The sequence below is a fragment of the Ovis aries genome, chromosome 3 (assembly GCF_016772045.2).
Source record: "Ovis aries strain OAR_USU_Benz2616 breed Rambouillet chromosome 3, ARS-UI_Ramb_v3.0, whole genome shotgun sequence".
In the NCBI taxonomy this organism is placed as follows: domain Eukaryota; kingdom Metazoa; phylum Chordata; class Mammalia; order Artiodactyla; family Bovidae; genus Ovis; species Ovis aries.
This window is the reverse complement of record NC_056056.1, coordinates 135082386-135100436: the sequence shown is the minus strand read 5'-3', so window position 1 is coordinate 135100436 and position 18051 is coordinate 135082386. Positions and strand designations below refer to the sequence as shown.

At 36.7% G+C, this 18051-nt stretch overlaps 1 protein-coding gene across 15 annotated transcripts in view; it reads right to left on the bottom strand.

Moving 5' to 3' along the window:
* Positions 1–2088: 2088 nt before the first annotated feature.
* The window catches only part of TFCP2 (transcription factor CP2), a 48932-nt gene continuing 32969 nt past the window's right edge, over positions 2089–18051 (bottom strand). For 2 of the 15 annotated variants that reach the window (XM_042246720.2, XM_012174271.5), the window contains 13 exons: positions 17483–17559; positions 16490–16595; positions 14916–15022; positions 13703–13855; positions 12878–12988; positions 11092–11180; positions 9170–9218; positions 8722–8815; positions 7769–7859; positions 6167–6288; positions 5585–5727; positions 3926–3977; positions 2089–3525 (listed from right to left, as the gene is read on the bottom strand). In XM_042246720.2, coding sequence (XP_042102654.1) covers positions 3488–3525; positions 3926–3977; positions 5585–5727; positions 6167–6288; positions 7769–7859; positions 8722–8815; positions 9170–9218; positions 11092–11180; positions 12878–12988; positions 13703–13855; positions 14916–15022; positions 16490–16595; positions 17483–17559 — 1232 coding nt within the window. In that variant the 3' untranslated portion in view covers positions 2089–3487. The remainder of the gene's footprint in view (positions 3526–3925; positions 3978–5584; positions 5728–6166; positions 6289–7768; positions 7860–8721; positions 8816–9169; positions 9219–11091; positions 11181–12877; positions 12989–13702; positions 13856–14915; positions 15023–16489; positions 16596–17482; positions 17560–18051) is intronic. The other 13 variants (XM_042246721.2, XM_004006346.6, XM_042246722.2 and 10 more) reach the window with 7 other exon arrangements.

The window sequence follows — 18051 nt, the reverse complement described above, 5'->3', positions numbered from 1 at the left end:
CCGGTGAGGCTAGAGTTTTCATAACAGACCAGCAGAGGCCATAACAGATCAAATTGCCATAGAGGAACCATCCGTAGCCAAGAAAGCTGACTGAAAATTCAGAAAAATGATACAAAGGCTCAGTTTGAGCTCTTGGGTCCCCAGTTACCTGGAATTATTAGGTATTGGCCAGAGGAAAAAGCTTCAGTGGAGAAGGAAAAACTCAGTCCTGACTTCAAATATCTACATCTGAAATTTGTGTTACTTTCAAAACTAAATGCTGAAGCTTCAGCCAATACTTCATGGAAGTTTGAAGATAGCCCAAATCTCTGCAGCAACCCTATACAAAAGACTTTCTCAGAACATTTGGGGATACAAAGGGTTTTCAGAACACTCTTTCATTAGGCCTAAATGAGACATGGTTAGTTCCACTATGCCAAGCCTTCTCCACTTGCCAAGCTTCCCCTTGCTCCTCCAACTCACAGTGGTCAGATCATGCTCTGCCCTTCACAGTGTATCCAGTGCCTGACGGTGCCAGACTTCCAGGAATCACGTCCACCCCGTCATGAGGACCTCACTTTCCCAGATCTCTCAGACTCTAGTTGTCTTGTATTTGTCATATTGTAATCTCTTTCCAGACAAAATGACAACCTCCATTTCTGCTCCCTTTAAATGGCTTCTTAAATAAATCATTTATGTGGGCAAACATTCTTATCATTGGGGCATAATATGGGACTTCATTACTTAGTAGTCACATTTTATGTTGTGACTGGTATTCAATCCTTAAGAATTCTGCAATGATCCTTTTACTTTCCAATGTCTCCCTTTTAACTATCAAAGTCTTTATACTACAGATTCTTCTAGATGGAACCTATTATACTTCAAGGGAACAGTGCTGACAATGCTAAGTCAAATAGGATGCTACTACAGTTCTCAGGAGGGTCTAAAATCTAACTCTTCTCCTTATATAGCCTCACTCTAATGGAAATATTAAACCATCTTCTTTATTTTAAATACCAACTATCACATGGTTAAAGAGGTGAAATCCAGCCAACTTTGTTTCTTGGAAGGTATTTTAGAAATAAATGCAAAAAAAATTAGAATATAGCTTAAATGGACTTAGCCTAAATGCCATTCATAGGGAATGACCACTTTTCAAAAGAATGATGTCAAGCTATAAATTCTAATATAGAAAGGTGTTCAAGACATGTTAAATACAAAAAAGAAAACTGCAGACCACTAAAACTACATGAGCCCATCTGCATATGTGTGTGTGTTCGTGTGTGTTTGAGAGAGAAACTTTTTGCAATGACTACCTCTATAGAGTGGGACTAGGACATAAGTAGAAAAAGTTATACTTTATTAAAGTTATTATAAGTAGAAAAAGTTACTTCTTTGTTGTTGAACTTATCACTTTGTGTATTACTTTCATTATGAAAAAGCTAGTTTAAAATTTTCATTTAATTGAAAAGATCAATAGTGAAGAAATGAAAATTTTTAAAGGAAACTGAATAATTACAATGTTCTATCACTATACCAATTCTTACCAATTATACAGCATTGGCACTATAAATATGTTTTTGGAGCTAAAGAAAGCCTAAGAGATGTTCTAGTTAATTTGAGGATCTATGATTACAAACATATAAATTCATCTCTATATAAATCTGAGAACTACTCTTAAAAAATCCTCTAACCCCAAGTAAAAATTAGCAAGTATAAAATTTATAGTAAATATATTAATAGAATTCTGTGTATCATTTACAGTAAACAAGAGTCACAGATTCAGATTTAGAAAGGACCTTAAAAGTCCAACCCTCCCAGCCTAACATTCAGAGGATTGGAATAAATAAATAAATAAAAATAAAAATTAGCATCCTGCTGGGGAGACAGCTGACTCCCCTGAGGCTGAGAACCAGTCTTAGGAACATAATACAATTAGAAATGTCTCCCCCCACAAAGAAAAATAGAGACATCCAGTAATCAGTCACTAAAAAAGTATTTTGGCTTATTATGTCAAGATGTCCAGGTCAATTTTAAATAAAGTCATTTGACTTAATTTTCCAGTTTCAAAATTTTCAATTTCTTTCAAATCAAAAGAAATCAAGACCATTTTGCAGGTTGATTTTAATGAACAACAACAAAAATCTCTGTATAAAAACATTTAAACTTTATCAAATGCTTAAAAATACACACACACACACACACACACAGATCCAAATCCAATACAGAATCTTTTGAACATTATCATTTTTCACCTCAGCATAACACCTAGAGGGATTTCTGGATAAAACTTTACATGTGAAAAAATGACCCACAGTCTTACACATGCACACACACAAGCGCACACAATTACAATCAGAAGAACTAAAGTATATGGTAAGAATGTGAATGGGATGGGAATGAATTGTAAAGCTTATATAAAAGAACGCTACATGAGTAAAAGAACTTCCTATCTCAAGACAAGATGCAGAGGGGAAAGAGAAAGCAGAGGTTAGTCTAACCCATTAATAAATAGTTTGAGGTCATTCAAGAATAGTGAATTTGGGGAATAACAGATAATCTCTGGTTTTCACTGCCTTAAATTCTGTGAATCTGACAACTAATGATGCTTTGAAAGTGTCTGTGTTTTCATTTTTTGTAGCTCTTGATTGGTTCATCATTCAGGTGTGGTTTGTCCCTTTGGGTGTTAACCTGTCAGTTCTTGCTCACTGTTATGTGTGATTCACCAGCGGAGCCACAGTAAGAAAGGATGGCATGCACAGAGGACTGTGAGGGTGGCAGTCATGGGCAGCAGTGAATACGAGTCAGCCTGCCTGGGTTTGCACTTCATGTCACTATCTACTAGCTGCCTGTTACTCAGCAAGCTCCTTAGCCACCCTGTGACTCCATTTCCTTATCTTCAATTAGGGATCATTATTACCTACTTCATATAGGGTTATTAAGAGGATTTAAACAAGATAATCCATTTAAAGAATTTATCACACTGCCTGGCACAACTAAATGTGCAATAAATGTTAGCCAAAATTACTATTCATCATCAAATTATGGGGGAATTAAAAGAATTTTGTTCTTTCTCCAAATTTCTCTTCTTTGATGAAGTTTCCACAGGCAAAAAAGACTGAGGATCTAGTCTTATGGAATATAGATGTTTGCTTTTATGTTAGAAAAAAATTACATGGGCTGCATACCACAAAATTTAACATCTTTCCATTAAACATCACACAATTCTCATCATCATTATGCCCTACACACACCCCCTAAATGATGTGGAGTTTCTATTGATATTCAACAACAGTAGAATCCAGAAATGTTAACTAAGAAACAGTTGCAGAAATGCCTGTCAGGCAGGAATCCATGTGTGCCCCAACACAGATGGCTGGGGTTCTGGCTCTGCCTCTGACTCCCCCACATAGTCAGACAGGTCAGGTTCCTACAGCCATTCAAATCTCCATTTGTGATCCCCTCCAAGAGGAGAATTTCCCATGGGTGAAGGAAGCAGCAGCCGTATCTACTTCAGTATGATATGATAGCTATCGTTGGTTTCTGCTGCAAGAAAAAGAAAAGAGTCATCTTTAGTCACCTCCAAAACACAGAAGGAGAAAAATATATGTGCTAAGGTTCTTTAGAGAAAGAAAAAAACAGGAGGACAAAGTGTAGTATACTTATTAATTATCACAGAATACGTGTAATAAATATACACTAGAAAAACATTTTGCCTCAGTTTCATCACTTGTCCATGGAAGGTAAAAGATGATGGCAGAAAGTCACACTTCGTCTGCCCTGACAATGGCAAGAAGCCAATTCACACAAAGAAGCAATCTCCAATAATGTCACATTCTTTATCTCAAATATGGTGGTTAATATTTTCCCTTTCTCCTCAAAGAATTACTATTAAAAAAAACCCTCTGACTCCTTTGAAAAAGGCGTTTATCTTAATTTTTATTACCTTTCATTGTGTCCAGAATAAAACAGGCTTCTTCCTGAAAGTTCTGTATCATCTGAAAAAAGCAGGAAATTTTGCTGATCATTAAAAACCTTGGTTTTCTGTATTTATTTTGCCTATGTGGCTTTTTATTATATTAGATATAAATGAAAAAGAATCCTTTGTTTTGTTTTCTCTCCTGTTTAGTTTTCAAAAGCTTTAAAAGCTGAAATAGCTTTCTTAAAGTTCGAGAAAACATTTTCCTGGGTTAACCCCCAGACTTTCCAAGGGCACATAGATCCAGACAGGCCCATATGGGAGGAATTAGACATCTATATCTCTCCTAAAACCACCTGAGAACCTCTTGTTTTCCTTTCTCACTTCCCTTTTCAAACTCCTTTTCCCCATTTTATAAAGTAAAGGCAAGAGTTTCACCCTCCTGAAATCTTATGGAGATGTACTGCCCTAGGCTATAAAAGCCTTCAGCATGCAAAAGTGTAATTGCAAATGAGAACTAGAGTGACTAGGTGATATAGTCGTGGAGTCATGAAGTTTTCAATTCTTTTCACCAGAATTGAAGGGTGACCTAACCACAAATTGTCAAATGACAGATGATTCAAAATAATTTTTGATACCATCACTATGTAATTTTTGGCACATAACCCAGAAGTTAAAAAAAAAAAAAATCCAGCAATGCTATTATAGCAAACTTCATCCATTCCTATCTATCAATTTATGTGAATCAGATTCCACAGTACTTCTTATCTAGGGGGAAAAAACAGGATGGAATTGATGTTGAACTCTATTTCATTCTAGTAATAGGCAGTATTTATCTATGAATTAATTGTGTCTGGGAGAAAGGGTAAGGAATCAGTTAATCTCATCCATCTCATTAATATATGCACTTTCATTGTATTGTGTTTATTTATTTATTTTTGGCCAAGATACATGACTTGTGGATCCTGGACCAGGGATTGAACCAGGCCTTGGCAGTGAAAGCCCGGAATCCTAACCATGAGGTTACCAGGGAACTTCCCAGATGTACTTTTAATAAATTTTTTCTCAATGTTTAACAATTACTTATCAAAATATATAATACATTTATGTTGCTTTAATCAATTGTATAATTATGGTGATAATTCTATCCAGAACAAATAATTTTAAATTTTTACTGAAACAAGTTTTTGTTTCAAAGTAATATAGTAGGAAAAACTAATAAAAGGCATTCAAGCATAAAAGTAGACTATGGTAAGATGAAATTCTATGGGGGAAGTGAATGAAAATATCAGCTTAAGAAAACAAATGATATAAATATTCCGTTAAAAAGTATATTCATGTATTTTTTTTTAAATGACAGTGGTATTAAATTACTCTTGTCTTCAGGTTACATGAGACATAGTTAGAAAAGTGAAGCAGTCATTTCATTTTTATATGTCCTATAATACGACCCCAAATGGGCACATTTTCCCCACTATTTAAACTTAAAAACTTTTAAGTCAGCCTAAAAATGTGCAAGGGGATACACAGTTTTAAAAAAATCTTAGGAGGTAAACAAACAAAAATGTTTGAAAACGTCTTGTCTTGGAAAACAGAGCGTGCTGCCCGCATGGAACAGCTCCTGCGCCCGTCATATGCCCAGACAGATCACTGTCATCTGGTGATTCAGCTGTGCTAACAATCTACCTCATCGCTAATGAGCACATGGATGCCTGTTGGCCCCTGCTTGTAGATCTGGCTGATCTGGCAAGGGGAAATGCTGAAAAGCTGAGCAATTTTTTCTGTCAGTTCAACAGCTGTCAGTTCTTCTAGGTAGATGGCATGGTAAACTGCAAAAGGGAGAAAGCAAAGACAGTCAGCACAGAGTTTCTCTGCTCTTAAAGGCAATCTCATCACTATGAATGCCCACTTTTTCTAAAGGACGCAGAAGCAGACTGCCTGAACGGAAATCCCAGCTCAATCACTTGCTAGCTGTGTGACCTGGGGCAAGTTACTTAACATCCCTAAGCCTCATTTTCCTCACCTGAATGTTGGGGAAGAACAATAAAATATATTGCAATGAGGAGACACCAGCCGTAAAAGTTAAAACCTGTAAAAATGCTGAGAATAGTGCCCGGTGTATATTAGGAACTCAATAAACATTAGAGCAATTACCATTACTTTTAGCAAATACTGACTCTGCTGCCTGATAAATTCCCATCACACATGCTCATAAGTCATCTCTTCGTTTTTCTTCATATCTGTCCTGGCCTGTCCAGAACGACCTACCGAAGAAAGTACCATTTGAGTCTCCATCCTCATGTTTCTGCTGATTCTGCTGCTGTTGCTGCTGCTCCCTTAGCTGCAAGGATTCCTGACAAACATAAATAGTTAGCCTTGGGCGTACCATCCTGAGGAGGAAGAAAGAAAAACCAACTGTCAGTCACATTTCTCATGGTGAGCACATTTTACGGAAGAACCTTTGTGTCTAATACAATAGAGCACAGGTTGAAAACTGGCAGCCCTTGGACCAGTGTAGCTCATTTGCTATGAATTATTACTTCTCACTGGGGTGTATCTGTGTCTAACTGAATTCATTCCAACAGAAGGCATCATCAACCTCTGAATCTTTGGTTTTCCTTGAAAAAGCCAAGGTCCTCATTCTGCAAAACAGAACCCAATCAGCTGTCCCACAGGCACGGTGCACACGCATTCTTCTGTGCACCCTAGACTGGACTGTCACCCATTTACATGTGGCCTCTGTAGTCAGAGTTTGTAACCTTTGATGTAAAGGTTAGAAGGACTCAGTATGTGTAAGCCACTGTTTTGTACGGTTCAAAGATATACCTTTTACTTAAGAGCACCAATGCCACAGACTAGAAAAATCTCATTTCCCTCACGACTGCCTCCTAGTCAGCTTTAGCCTTTCTTCTGTTCTTTCTTCATAGACAACCATACTGAATCACCTCTTGCTCTCATCGCCTTATTCCTTCCTATTTCTAAATGCTCTGTAGATAATACATTTAAAAATGAATGATCCAGTCTTTTTTGCCTAGTAATCAACCCTTGAATTTCACCTCTTTGCTTAAAAGTTTCCAACTTGATTTTATATCTCCAATAATAAACAAAAATACTTCATAATCTTATTTCATTATTTAGTCACTGATTTGGTTCTATGGCACTGACCTATATTTTTTTCCCATCAATATTACTACTACCTACTTTAAATTGTAAATCCCAAACAGAGACTTGAAATTAAGCAGACATTAATTAGTCTGCTTAATTCCTCTCAGGCATTACTCTTACTCTGTATTAAGCAGACATTCCATGAATTCCTGCCGAAACCTAAGAATGATCTCTTCTCTAGTAAAACTGAGTTCAGTACCTTTGTACCTGCTGTTTCTTCTCCATAGAACCTTCTTCCCTCATGACTCCAAAGCGTCCATCCTTCTCATAACTCAGTTTAAATATCCCCTCTGCAGAAAGGTCTTTCCTGACTATATTCTGAGTACTCTACAAGCTACAACTTTGTTTTTGTTTGTTTTTCTTTAAAACACTTATTACTATTCAAAATACTTATTGTATATCATCTTTCTCTCTCTCTCTCCAGAAAGCTCATCAATGTATCACCAAACCTAATGGCTCATAATAGGGACAATGAATATTTAATTAAATGAAAAAAACTACCTGGAAATGAAAAATGAAATATCGTGAGGAATTTCTTGGATCAAGTATAGGAAATGACAATTTTCATCTTTATTTGGCAGCTGGCATTCAAATAGAATGTTTTGACAAGATGTATTTAGCTGCACAAAGAGTATTGTGAAGAGTCCCTGAATCCAAATCCATTTGGAATCCAACCCCACTGATATTTTAACACTAATTACATACCGGCCTTTTAATGCATTAAAAAGTCTGATTCCATCTGCAGGGCCACAGATTTGAATCACATCATCTCTAGTTAGTTTCAATAAATCTGCTCCTGTAATAAATATAAGCAAATGGGTGATAAAGGCAAAGATTCTCTTTGTTAATGACTTTTAAAATGGACTCTTACAAGGACAACCTCATTACCAGTAAGCTATAGTCATAATCTCTTGCATGGTATATAAAGCCTTCCATGACCTGGCCTCTGCATCCTCTCCCTTCTCAATTCCGACCCAATTAACTTACTCATTCAACCCTATGCTTTCATCATACTGATCATGCCTAATAAGTAAGTTGTTCCTCCTGCCTAAAATATTCTTCCGCTGTCTAACAGACTCCTCCTCAGCCCTCAAGATTTACCTCATGCATCACACATGTTCCCTAACTCCAGATGCTTCTGTAAATGCTTCACTTTGTCTACATTTATCTAATGCATCACAACTATTTGTTTTCCTTCTTTCAAGGTTTTATTTTGATTTGGATTTTCTTTGATACTAGATGGTGACTGAACAGGAACTATGCCTTATCTATTTATATATTCCTACCATACGTGGTACACAGAAGATGCTAAATAAACGTGGAATGTGCAAAGAAAAGATAGTAATATCAGGGGGGAAATTTCAGACTACCTGCAATGCTCCTTGATAAAATACTGTATGGATAATATATTTTAAAGGTATTGTATAGAATAAATATTTTAAAATGAGTGTAAGAGGGTTTTCTTTTTGAGTATTTCACAGCACAGTTGCAGCTGGTGAGAAAATCTGAAGAGTTCAATGAAATTCATTTAATCAGAAAAATGCATTAAGAGCCACCTCTCCCTCCCCCAATACACACACACAGCACAGGAATATCAGGAGTTCCTAGAGTATAAAAGAAATCCCATGCTGGCAAAACAAAGGACAAGCAAATTTAACCTGAGAAGTTTGTAAAAAGCCTCGTGAATGTGGAGAAACGGTTTCGATGCAACCACTGCTGAGCCTCCTGAGGTGTGGTTGTTGGCAAGAGGTTCTGAAAAAGGGAAAGTATTTTTTTTGGTAACCAAATAGACTCAACTTTAAAAAGGTAAACATTACAACAGCCAAATACACCCACATTCAGACGGAGTTTGCGTGGAAGCTGTTTATACGTCAGGTCTTCTTCCTCTAACCATGCAAGCTATCCATGAAATTCCATCTTTATCCTCCCCACTAGACCAAAAGTTCCTTAAATACAGCACAGTATCTGGTTCTTAGTCAAAATTTAATGTTTGCTTAGTGAAGGAATGAATAATACTCTCTAAAAGTTGAGAATTTCTACTGAATCACACAGTCACCAACGTATTATTAGACATGGCCAGTAACTGACATTTAACTTTGGACTTACATCTGTGACTGGAGGGGGTGGCTCTGGCTGGTGGTTTGGTGAACCATTTCTAAAGAAACATTTAAAATGAAAGGATGAGTCCATGAAACGTAGTAGGGTTTGTTGTCTCACTCTGCATCACTGTAAGTCTTAAAGCTAGAGATTTACAGGAATTTGTACTATCTCATAAAACATTCTTAACTCTTGGATCCAACATTTCTATTATTTTAGCACAAAGACTTTGGGGTGGGGAGCAGTAGAAACTATGTCATTTTTTATTATTGAAGAAATTGAAAAAAAAACCCAATAAGTTGGGACTGATTAAATTATGGCATAAACAATATTAACATAAGCTTATTAGACTATAAACTAAAAATATCAAAATATAAAAGTAATCAATATATTACTACTATGTGAAACATATAAATATACACAAATAGATACAAGAAAAGTTAGACTAAAAAGTATAAAATTAAAATGTGATCACATACTTTTATACTTAATAATAAGTATATTTTAAGTATATATATATTTTTAAGTATATATAATTTTAAGCAAGTTTATTAAGTAATAAACACTTAATAATTATTTTTTTTAAAGCTTCAAAAATTAGTGCTAATTTGTTATCCAAGGGCTATCTCCACACCCTTGAGTTTTTCCTACACTTCTTTTTGCTCAGTAGTTTGTCCCTCTTCCCTAATGCTTACTTCTTTTATGGGAGAAAAATTAGAGCCTAATATTGAACTACATGACAAAGAGAAAATTTTAGAACTCTTAAGTTTTACATAGTATTTTAAATTCTCTATTAAGTATAATCCATAGGGTAGTAACAGGTTTTTCTTTCAAAAAATATCTTTTTCTATTTTAAAATTTTGACCTTTGCTGCAAAATTCAAATTTAGTAATCAACTTATCTTAGGGCCTTAGTTATCTACCTACTCCTTCTGAAACCGCTATCTAGTTTCATTCTTAATTGTTAGTTACACTTTGAATATTTTAGCTAACCATCCTCCCTTTTTTTTGGCTGTGCTGCACAGCCTGCAGGAGTCTAGTTCCCGGCCAGGGACTGAACCCGCGCCCCCTGCAGCGGAAGTGTGGGGTCCCAGCCACTGGACCACCAGGGAACTCTCTAAGCTATCTTAATTAAATACCTTCAGAAGCAGCATGAACACAGAGCCTAAATAAACTCAAAAGCAAACATTACAATCAAACTAGTCACACATTTCACAACCTATTTCAAATTTCAATATGGCCTATGTAGAAAATGTGTTGAATGCTGGGACTATAAGACAACTTTTTTTTAACTGGAGTAGGCATCTATGCCAACTTTCAATTATCTCTGATAATAACGACAATAAAGCAAGACTAAATAAATCCCATAGATAATTCCAAAACTTCATTTGAGCTCTCACCTTTACTTTCTTCCCCCAATTATCAAAGATTTATAATAAATTAGGTGTTAGGACCATTTTTTAATAAGTAACCAAACAGATTTTAGTGTCTGTACCACTGTTTCAGTTCCCAATGACCATGCTATAATCAGGAAGTGAAATAACCTCAAGATAAGCAGTAAGAGGAAGAAGGGAAAAGTCCAGAAAATCAGTCCTCAAATCACTTAACACTGACCACAATGCTATTTAAGAGTGGAGAGAAGGGAATTCCCTGGAGGTCCAGAGGCCTGGGTTCAATCTCTGGTTGAGGAACTAAAATCCTGTAAGTCTTGTGGCATGACCAATAAATAAATAAAATAATGGGGTGGGGGGGAAAGGCTACATAAAACTTAGTCTCTTTTTAAGATAATCCAAACCTCAGTTAGTATATAAGTCCATCAAAGACTGACCAAACAGAAGTTCTTACTGATTTGCAAAGATTTTGCTTATGGAGACATAATGAAATAATATATCTTTAGGACAAACACAAGCTAATTTCACTTTCTAGACTTACCCTTCACCAAGAGAAAAACTGCTATGGGAACTGTTGAAGCCAGGTGATGGGGAATTATTGACATATGTGATCTCAGGCCATGGAGAACACTAAAAACAAAGGACAATTTAGATGCAGAAAGTACATGACTCTAGAGTTCCACCAAAACACTGTTACTTAAATAGCCCATCTTTTTTTTTTTTTGGATTCCCAGGTGGTACAGTGGTAAAGAATCCACCTATCGATGCAGGAGATGCAAGAGAGCGCAGGTTCAGTTCCTGGGTTGGGAAGATATTCTGGAGGAGGAAATGGCAACCCACTCCAGTATTTTTTTCTTTTTTAATTCAACTACACATTTTTTAAAAATTTATTTATTTTAATTGGAGGCTAATTACTTGACAATATTGTATCTGGTTTTGCCATACACTCCAGTATTCTTGCCTGGAAAATTCCATGGACAGAGGAGCCTGGCAGGCTACAGTCTATGGGGTTGAAAAGAGTTGGATGAGACTAAGCATGTACACACATGCACACACACAGAGTTGATTTACAATGTGATACTAGTTTCAGGTGTACAGCAACGTGAATCAGTTATACATATACCATATATCTACTCTTTTTTAGATTCTTTTCCCATATAGGCCATTAAAGAGTACTGAGTAAGCTCGCTGTGCTATACAGAAGGTCCTTATCAGTTATCTATTTTATATGTAGTAGTGTGTACATGTCTGGAGGAGGGCATGGCAACCCACTCTGGTATTCTTGCCTGGAGAATCCCCATGGACACAGGAGCCTGGCGGGCTACAGTCCATGGGTCACAAACAGTCAGACACGACTGAACGGCTAAGTACAGCACAGCACAGTATATGTCAATCCCAGTCTCCCAATTTATCCTTCCCTTCCTGACCCTGACCCCCTGGTAACCCTAAGTTTGTTTTCTACATCTGTAACTCTATTTCTGTTTTGTAGATAAGTTCATTTGTCGAATAGCACACCTTTTTTTTTTTTGGCCATACCGTGCGGCATGAAGGATCTTAGTTTTCGAATCAGGTATTGAACCTGTGTCCCCTGAATCGGGAGCATGGAGTCTTAACCACTGAACTGGCAGAGAAGTCCCTCAAAAAGCACATCTTGATTAGTAAATCTTAATTCCTCATAAGTCCTCACAACTAAGAGGACAAATAAGTTTTGATCAGACTAGAAGTGATGTTTCTTCTATTTTTTTTTAATTGAAATATAACTGACATACCTATAATATTAGTTCTAGGTATACAACACAACGATAATACGTGTACAGTTGACCCTTGAGCAATATAGGTGTTAGGGGCACCATCTCCTTTTCCACAGTCAAAACTCTGGGTATAACTTGATGGTCAGCCCTCTGTATCTGCACCCCTGTATTCAGTCGCAAACCATGTAGTACTATAGTCCACAGCTGTGTACGTATTCAGTCATGTTTGACTCTTCACAACCCGATGGACTGTAGCCCGCCAGGCTCCTCTGTCCGTGGAATTTTCTAGGCAAGAATACTGGAGTGGGTAGTCAGTTCCTCCTCCAGGGGAATCTTCCCGACCCAGGGATCGAACCCAGGTCTCTTGCGTCAGCAGGCGGATTCTTTACTACTGTGTCACCAGGGAACCCTTAGTATTAATACATATTTAGCAAGGAAAAAAAAAATCCTATGTATAAATAGACCCATGCAGTTCAAACCTGTGTTATTCAAGGGTCAACAGTATGTTACAAAATAATTGGCTATTTAAGAGTAAAAAATACTGATTGAAACTGTCACCCAAAGAAATCCTTTTACCTCTGTGAGTATAGTTGTCTCATAGGAAGGTTGGTATTTCTCCTTCTCATGAGGTGTTCGTTTCTCCATTTTCTCCCTATCTGTTTTTTGTTTTCTGTCTGCACCTTTGGGCTGAAAGGAGAAATATTCCATTTTAAACTCAAGTACTTACCCTTCGATTCAACATTACTTCTACAAACTTAGAATAATCACTTGTGAAACAAAAAGGTATATACAATGAGGTAAAGACAGAGCCATCATTAAATCTAAGTCTGAAAATGGGATACTTAAATGTGTAATAGAATTGAAGGCGAGTACGACATCTATAGCTTCAGACATGAAAAAATCTCTAAAGCACATAGTTAAGTTATGAAAAAAGCAAGCTTCAAAGCAATTCATACAATACAATTCTGTTTATGTTTCAAAGAAAGGAAAATATGTGTATATCTATGTACATGTGTACATAAGTGAATTAGAAGTGAATAAGAATACATATGAACTTACTGAGACTGGTTACCTCTGGGGAGGGGTTGGGGGTCAGGGCAAGAGTGCTAAAGGGGGACTTCATGTCATGCTCCAAATACTTTCATGTTAATGAATCTTGCAATGAGAAGATATTTATCCACATGATATCCCTATGATCCCTTTTCCAAGTTCCCCTTCTCCCACCATCCCTATTTAAACTTCTTCACTGGGCAGCTCAGTACTTATTTCAGTAACTCTAATTTAGGCTGGGCTTTCATAGTTTTGGAAAAGAGACAAGCTGACTTTCTCACTTGGTGACTAATGTTGCAAATGAAAGACAAGGAAAAAAAGTCCAAGGACCAGCGCAAAGCCCAGGAATACCTTGAAGACTTTGATCTGGCAGCTGGCTGAGTGTAAGTGCTCAGTATACTCCCCGCTCTCATTCTCCTTGAAGGTATCAATTTGTACTCGAAATGGCACTCCCTTCTCACCACCATGTTTCCTCATGGTAAACTCTGTGCTAATACAATGCACCTGAAAAGAATACACCATCCAGCCAGGTTTCAGTTCTATTAGGAGCCAAACCGGTCAGCAACATTTTAGGGCAACAGCAAAACCTTTAAACACCTACAAGATAACCTTACACTCTCTTTCTGATCATGAAGAGTTTACACTCTCATGAGGAAATGAGGAAAACTTCAATGATTTACAAACGCAAACAAAATAAATGTACAGGTCTAATGTTAACAAAAAGCTGCTCTGAGGAATTCATTAATTATTTCAGAAAAGACAGAGTTAACATAGAAGAGAAATGATTTCTGTTAATGAAACTTTCCTGAAATTTACGGTAGATTTTAGAAAACAGAGGCACCATCCATGCTGGGAGAATAGTAAATATGAAAGCTCACGAGCAATAGGAAGAAAACTGTTTGCTAGGCTACTGCATATAAAGTTCAAGATCTTGACAAATCGTCATAGTGGAGCCCTGGTTGACCAAATACTAGCCTGGGTAAGTTATTAACTTATCTAAGACTCAAGGAATATTCTTACTCCACAGGATTCTTGTTGAAAGTCTTAAAATCATGGGTAAAAAGTGTTAACACAGTGACTATCTGATGAGAAGCACTCAGTCAACTACTGGCTATCATTATTACAAGTATGAGTTTTCAGGCAGTCTACCCAAAGGACATAATCAGATATGCAAATCAAATTCTAATTATGAAGATGTTCAAAATAACTTCTTTGGTAGTACTGAAAAATGAGGATAATCTCAATGCTAGACAACTGTTAGATAAGTTTATCTCAAGAATAAAATATAATGCATGCATTAGCAAGTATTTTTGAGAGAAACAAATAAATAAATTGGGGAAATTAGAAGAGCAACTCAGAAACTTCTCTTTGCTTTCACATGTTGAGATGTCTGCATTTGTTTAGAAGTTTACAGGTTGCAACCCGGAAAGATTTCAAATTCAATACGTTTTTATCCTTTAAGGACCAAACTCGTGGTAAGGTATCTTTTTCAAAACTGAAGCCCTGTCCACAGTGTCTTACCTGAATCCTTTTCAAAACTGGAGCCCTGTCCACAGCATCTTACCTGAATAAACACAGACGTCCTTTTCGCAGGGTCCCACAGGAACTCCACTGTGTTTAGTTGGTTTGGGTTAGCCCTAGGATCGATTATACCCACAGACATTGGGATATCTGAGAAATAAATGGTGATCATTGAACAATTCTGGGTGCTACTGGGTTTAAATAAGAAAGCACCGATTCTTCTATCATTGGTCCTGAATTACCAAGATTTTTGTGTATCATACCCTAAACTTTTTTTTTTTTTTTGCCAAAAAAGAGTTCAATTAGAGCTAAAATTGACCTAAGTACTTTCCTTTGAACATCTTTTTTCCACTTTAAAAAGTTTTAAAAATAAGACTGCTATTAATAATTCAAATTGAGGGATAAGGCCAGATAATATTTGTTACTATAACTGTGCTATAACTTCTCAACTGTTTTAATATCAATGATTCAAACAAGAAAGCATTAAGTGGGTCCCACTCCACACTATTAGCTGTGTTGGATTTATCCTAAAGTCAGTTTATCAAATGGATATCAAGATATCCGTAGGAGAACCAGTGTTTTCTCAGATAAAATTAGTAATACTTAGGTCTGTTTAGCAACCATGTTTACCATTAGGAGATAATAACCAATAAGAGATCAAGGACAGATGCCAGAACTAAAAGCATATTCACGAAGAGAGGCTAACGCTATAGAGCTTGGATGTGTATTTGTGTGTGTATGTATGTGTATGTGTGTCTCACATCTTCTTTATCCATTTAACTGTTGATGGACACTTAGGGTGTGTGCACATCTTGGCAACTGTGAATAATGCTGCTATGAACGTTGTGGTGCGTGTATCTTTTTGAATTGGTGTTTTGGGCTCTTTTGGATATATATCCAGGAGTGGAAATGTTAGGTCATATGATAGTTCTATTTTTAGCTTTCTGAAAAACCTCCATACTGTTTTCCACAGTGGCTATACCAACTTAATTTCCACAACAGTGTATAAGCGTTCCCAAAGAGAAGGAAACTGTAACACATGCCACTATATGTATGAATCTTGAGGTTTATTTACGCTGACTGAAATATCCCAGGCACAAAAAGACAAATAATGATTTCATTTATATGAGGTACCTACAGCAGTTAAATTCATACAGATAAGAAGTAGAATGGTGGTTGCCAGGGGCTGGGGAGAGGAAGGAATGGGAAATTGTTGTTTCCTGGGTACAGAATTTCACTTTTGCGAGACGAAAAAAATTCTAGAGATGGATGGTAGTGATGGTTTGTGCAACAATGGGCATGTACTTAATGCAACTGAATTGTATACTTAAAAATGGTTAAAACAGTAAATTTTACGTTATGTATATTTTACCACAACTAAATTAAAAAACAAAAAACAAAAAGCACTTTTTAGTAACGGATGCAGTTGTTACAGAACTGAAGTCTCTACACTTTCAACTTGAATTCTGAAATCATTACACCAGTAATATTTTATGCTTAGTTCATGTTAATTGAGCCCCTGGAGCATTTTGAGTCAAGGCAAATGTCAAGTAAAGAAAACCAATTCACAGACCATAGTTAAAGGCACTTCCTAAGCAATGGATTCTCTTAACTTACCTATGTCAAGAATTCTATCTCCAGGTCGGTTCCACCTCCAGCCCTCCAGCTGCTGATGTTCGGTGTACTGTAGCCGTCTGTCGTGGAACACAACACGGAATATACTCTAAAAGAAAGCAATAATATCAAATGATAACAGCATCCCTTGAAAATTAGTGCTGACAAAGAAAACTAGCAGGAGTCACCCCCAGTTGGCTTCCAGACACAACCTAAAATTATTTTTCTTGAGATCTGTTTTACTTTAAAACCCAAAGCATTCTATATTTCCAGGCAAACTTTATAACTGCTCAAATATAATCCTCATAGTTAACTAGTACCATAATTAAAACTTGGCTTAAACATCAGCCCTGACTGGTAACTAGGCATAAAGAACTCCCACTGGAAGCATTAATACATGTGTCCACTGTTACCATGCAGTGTCTGGCTCAGTTCTTTAGATGTACATGAAATCCTCACCACGTCCCTGCTTGCTAACCTACCACACAACCTGTAAACATTGAGGGTAGGCAGGGGCTGCTTCCGTCAACTTTCCTTTTGTTACTCTTACTTTGTGGACGTGCCTGTTGACATCTTTCTCATCACCTTCTACAGCAGCTGACCAAACTCCTCCATTGCAATTATACTGTGAATTCATTACTATCAGTCCAGACTAAGAAAACTGCTATTCATCAACAGTAGCTCCTGGTTTCCTTGCTACTAGACCAAGTATCCAAAGACACACTGGAACTTCTCTAATGATCTCAAGGAGGCTACTTTATTCCACCCAAAAAGAACTTCACTGAGTCATGAGACTCCCCAGGCCTGGTATGCTAAGTTTTCTCTTTCGGCAGCTCTGAAAAATGCAGGTGAATAGGTGGGTTCATTCTGGCCCCGAAGAAATAACACAGCAGTTTACCACTCTGCTAACAAACTACAGTAGGTGAGAGATTACCACCAAGCCCCTTAGGAAAGAAAAAATATTAATCCAAAGAGGGTCAGTACTTGTTTTTTTACCTTCACCAACTTGCCATTGATTTCTGGAAGTTCTCCAAGTTTCCTATTGTCTAGCATTCGGATTTCATAAGACTGTCCTAGAAGGAAAAAGTAACTATATATTATATTTATCATAGGTTAACTTCCCAAGATTCAAAAAGAATAAAATTCAATTATCTGAATACACAAGAGCGTAACATTATTAGTAACAACTTTAATCCTTTACTATATGCTAAGCACAATGCTAAATGTTTTTCATCAATTATATCATTTAATTGACACAACTCTCTAAGGTATTATCAGTTTCAGTTTCACATATAAGGAAACTGAAATGTAGAGTCTAATCAACTTGTCCAAGGTCACACAACTGGTAAATAAAAGAGCTAGATACAGTAATACTTCTCAGACAGTAACAAACAGGGATGTTCAGGGAACAGGGATTAGAAAAGGGGAGATTAGAACTAAAAATGGGCAGGTAGAAGAAAGAAACCAGTAATATTTATCAAATACAACACTGAAACTCAAATTTCTCAAGTAAGTTTTTTACTTTAACAGGTCACACTAGAAAGGTATAGTTTTTTTACACATAA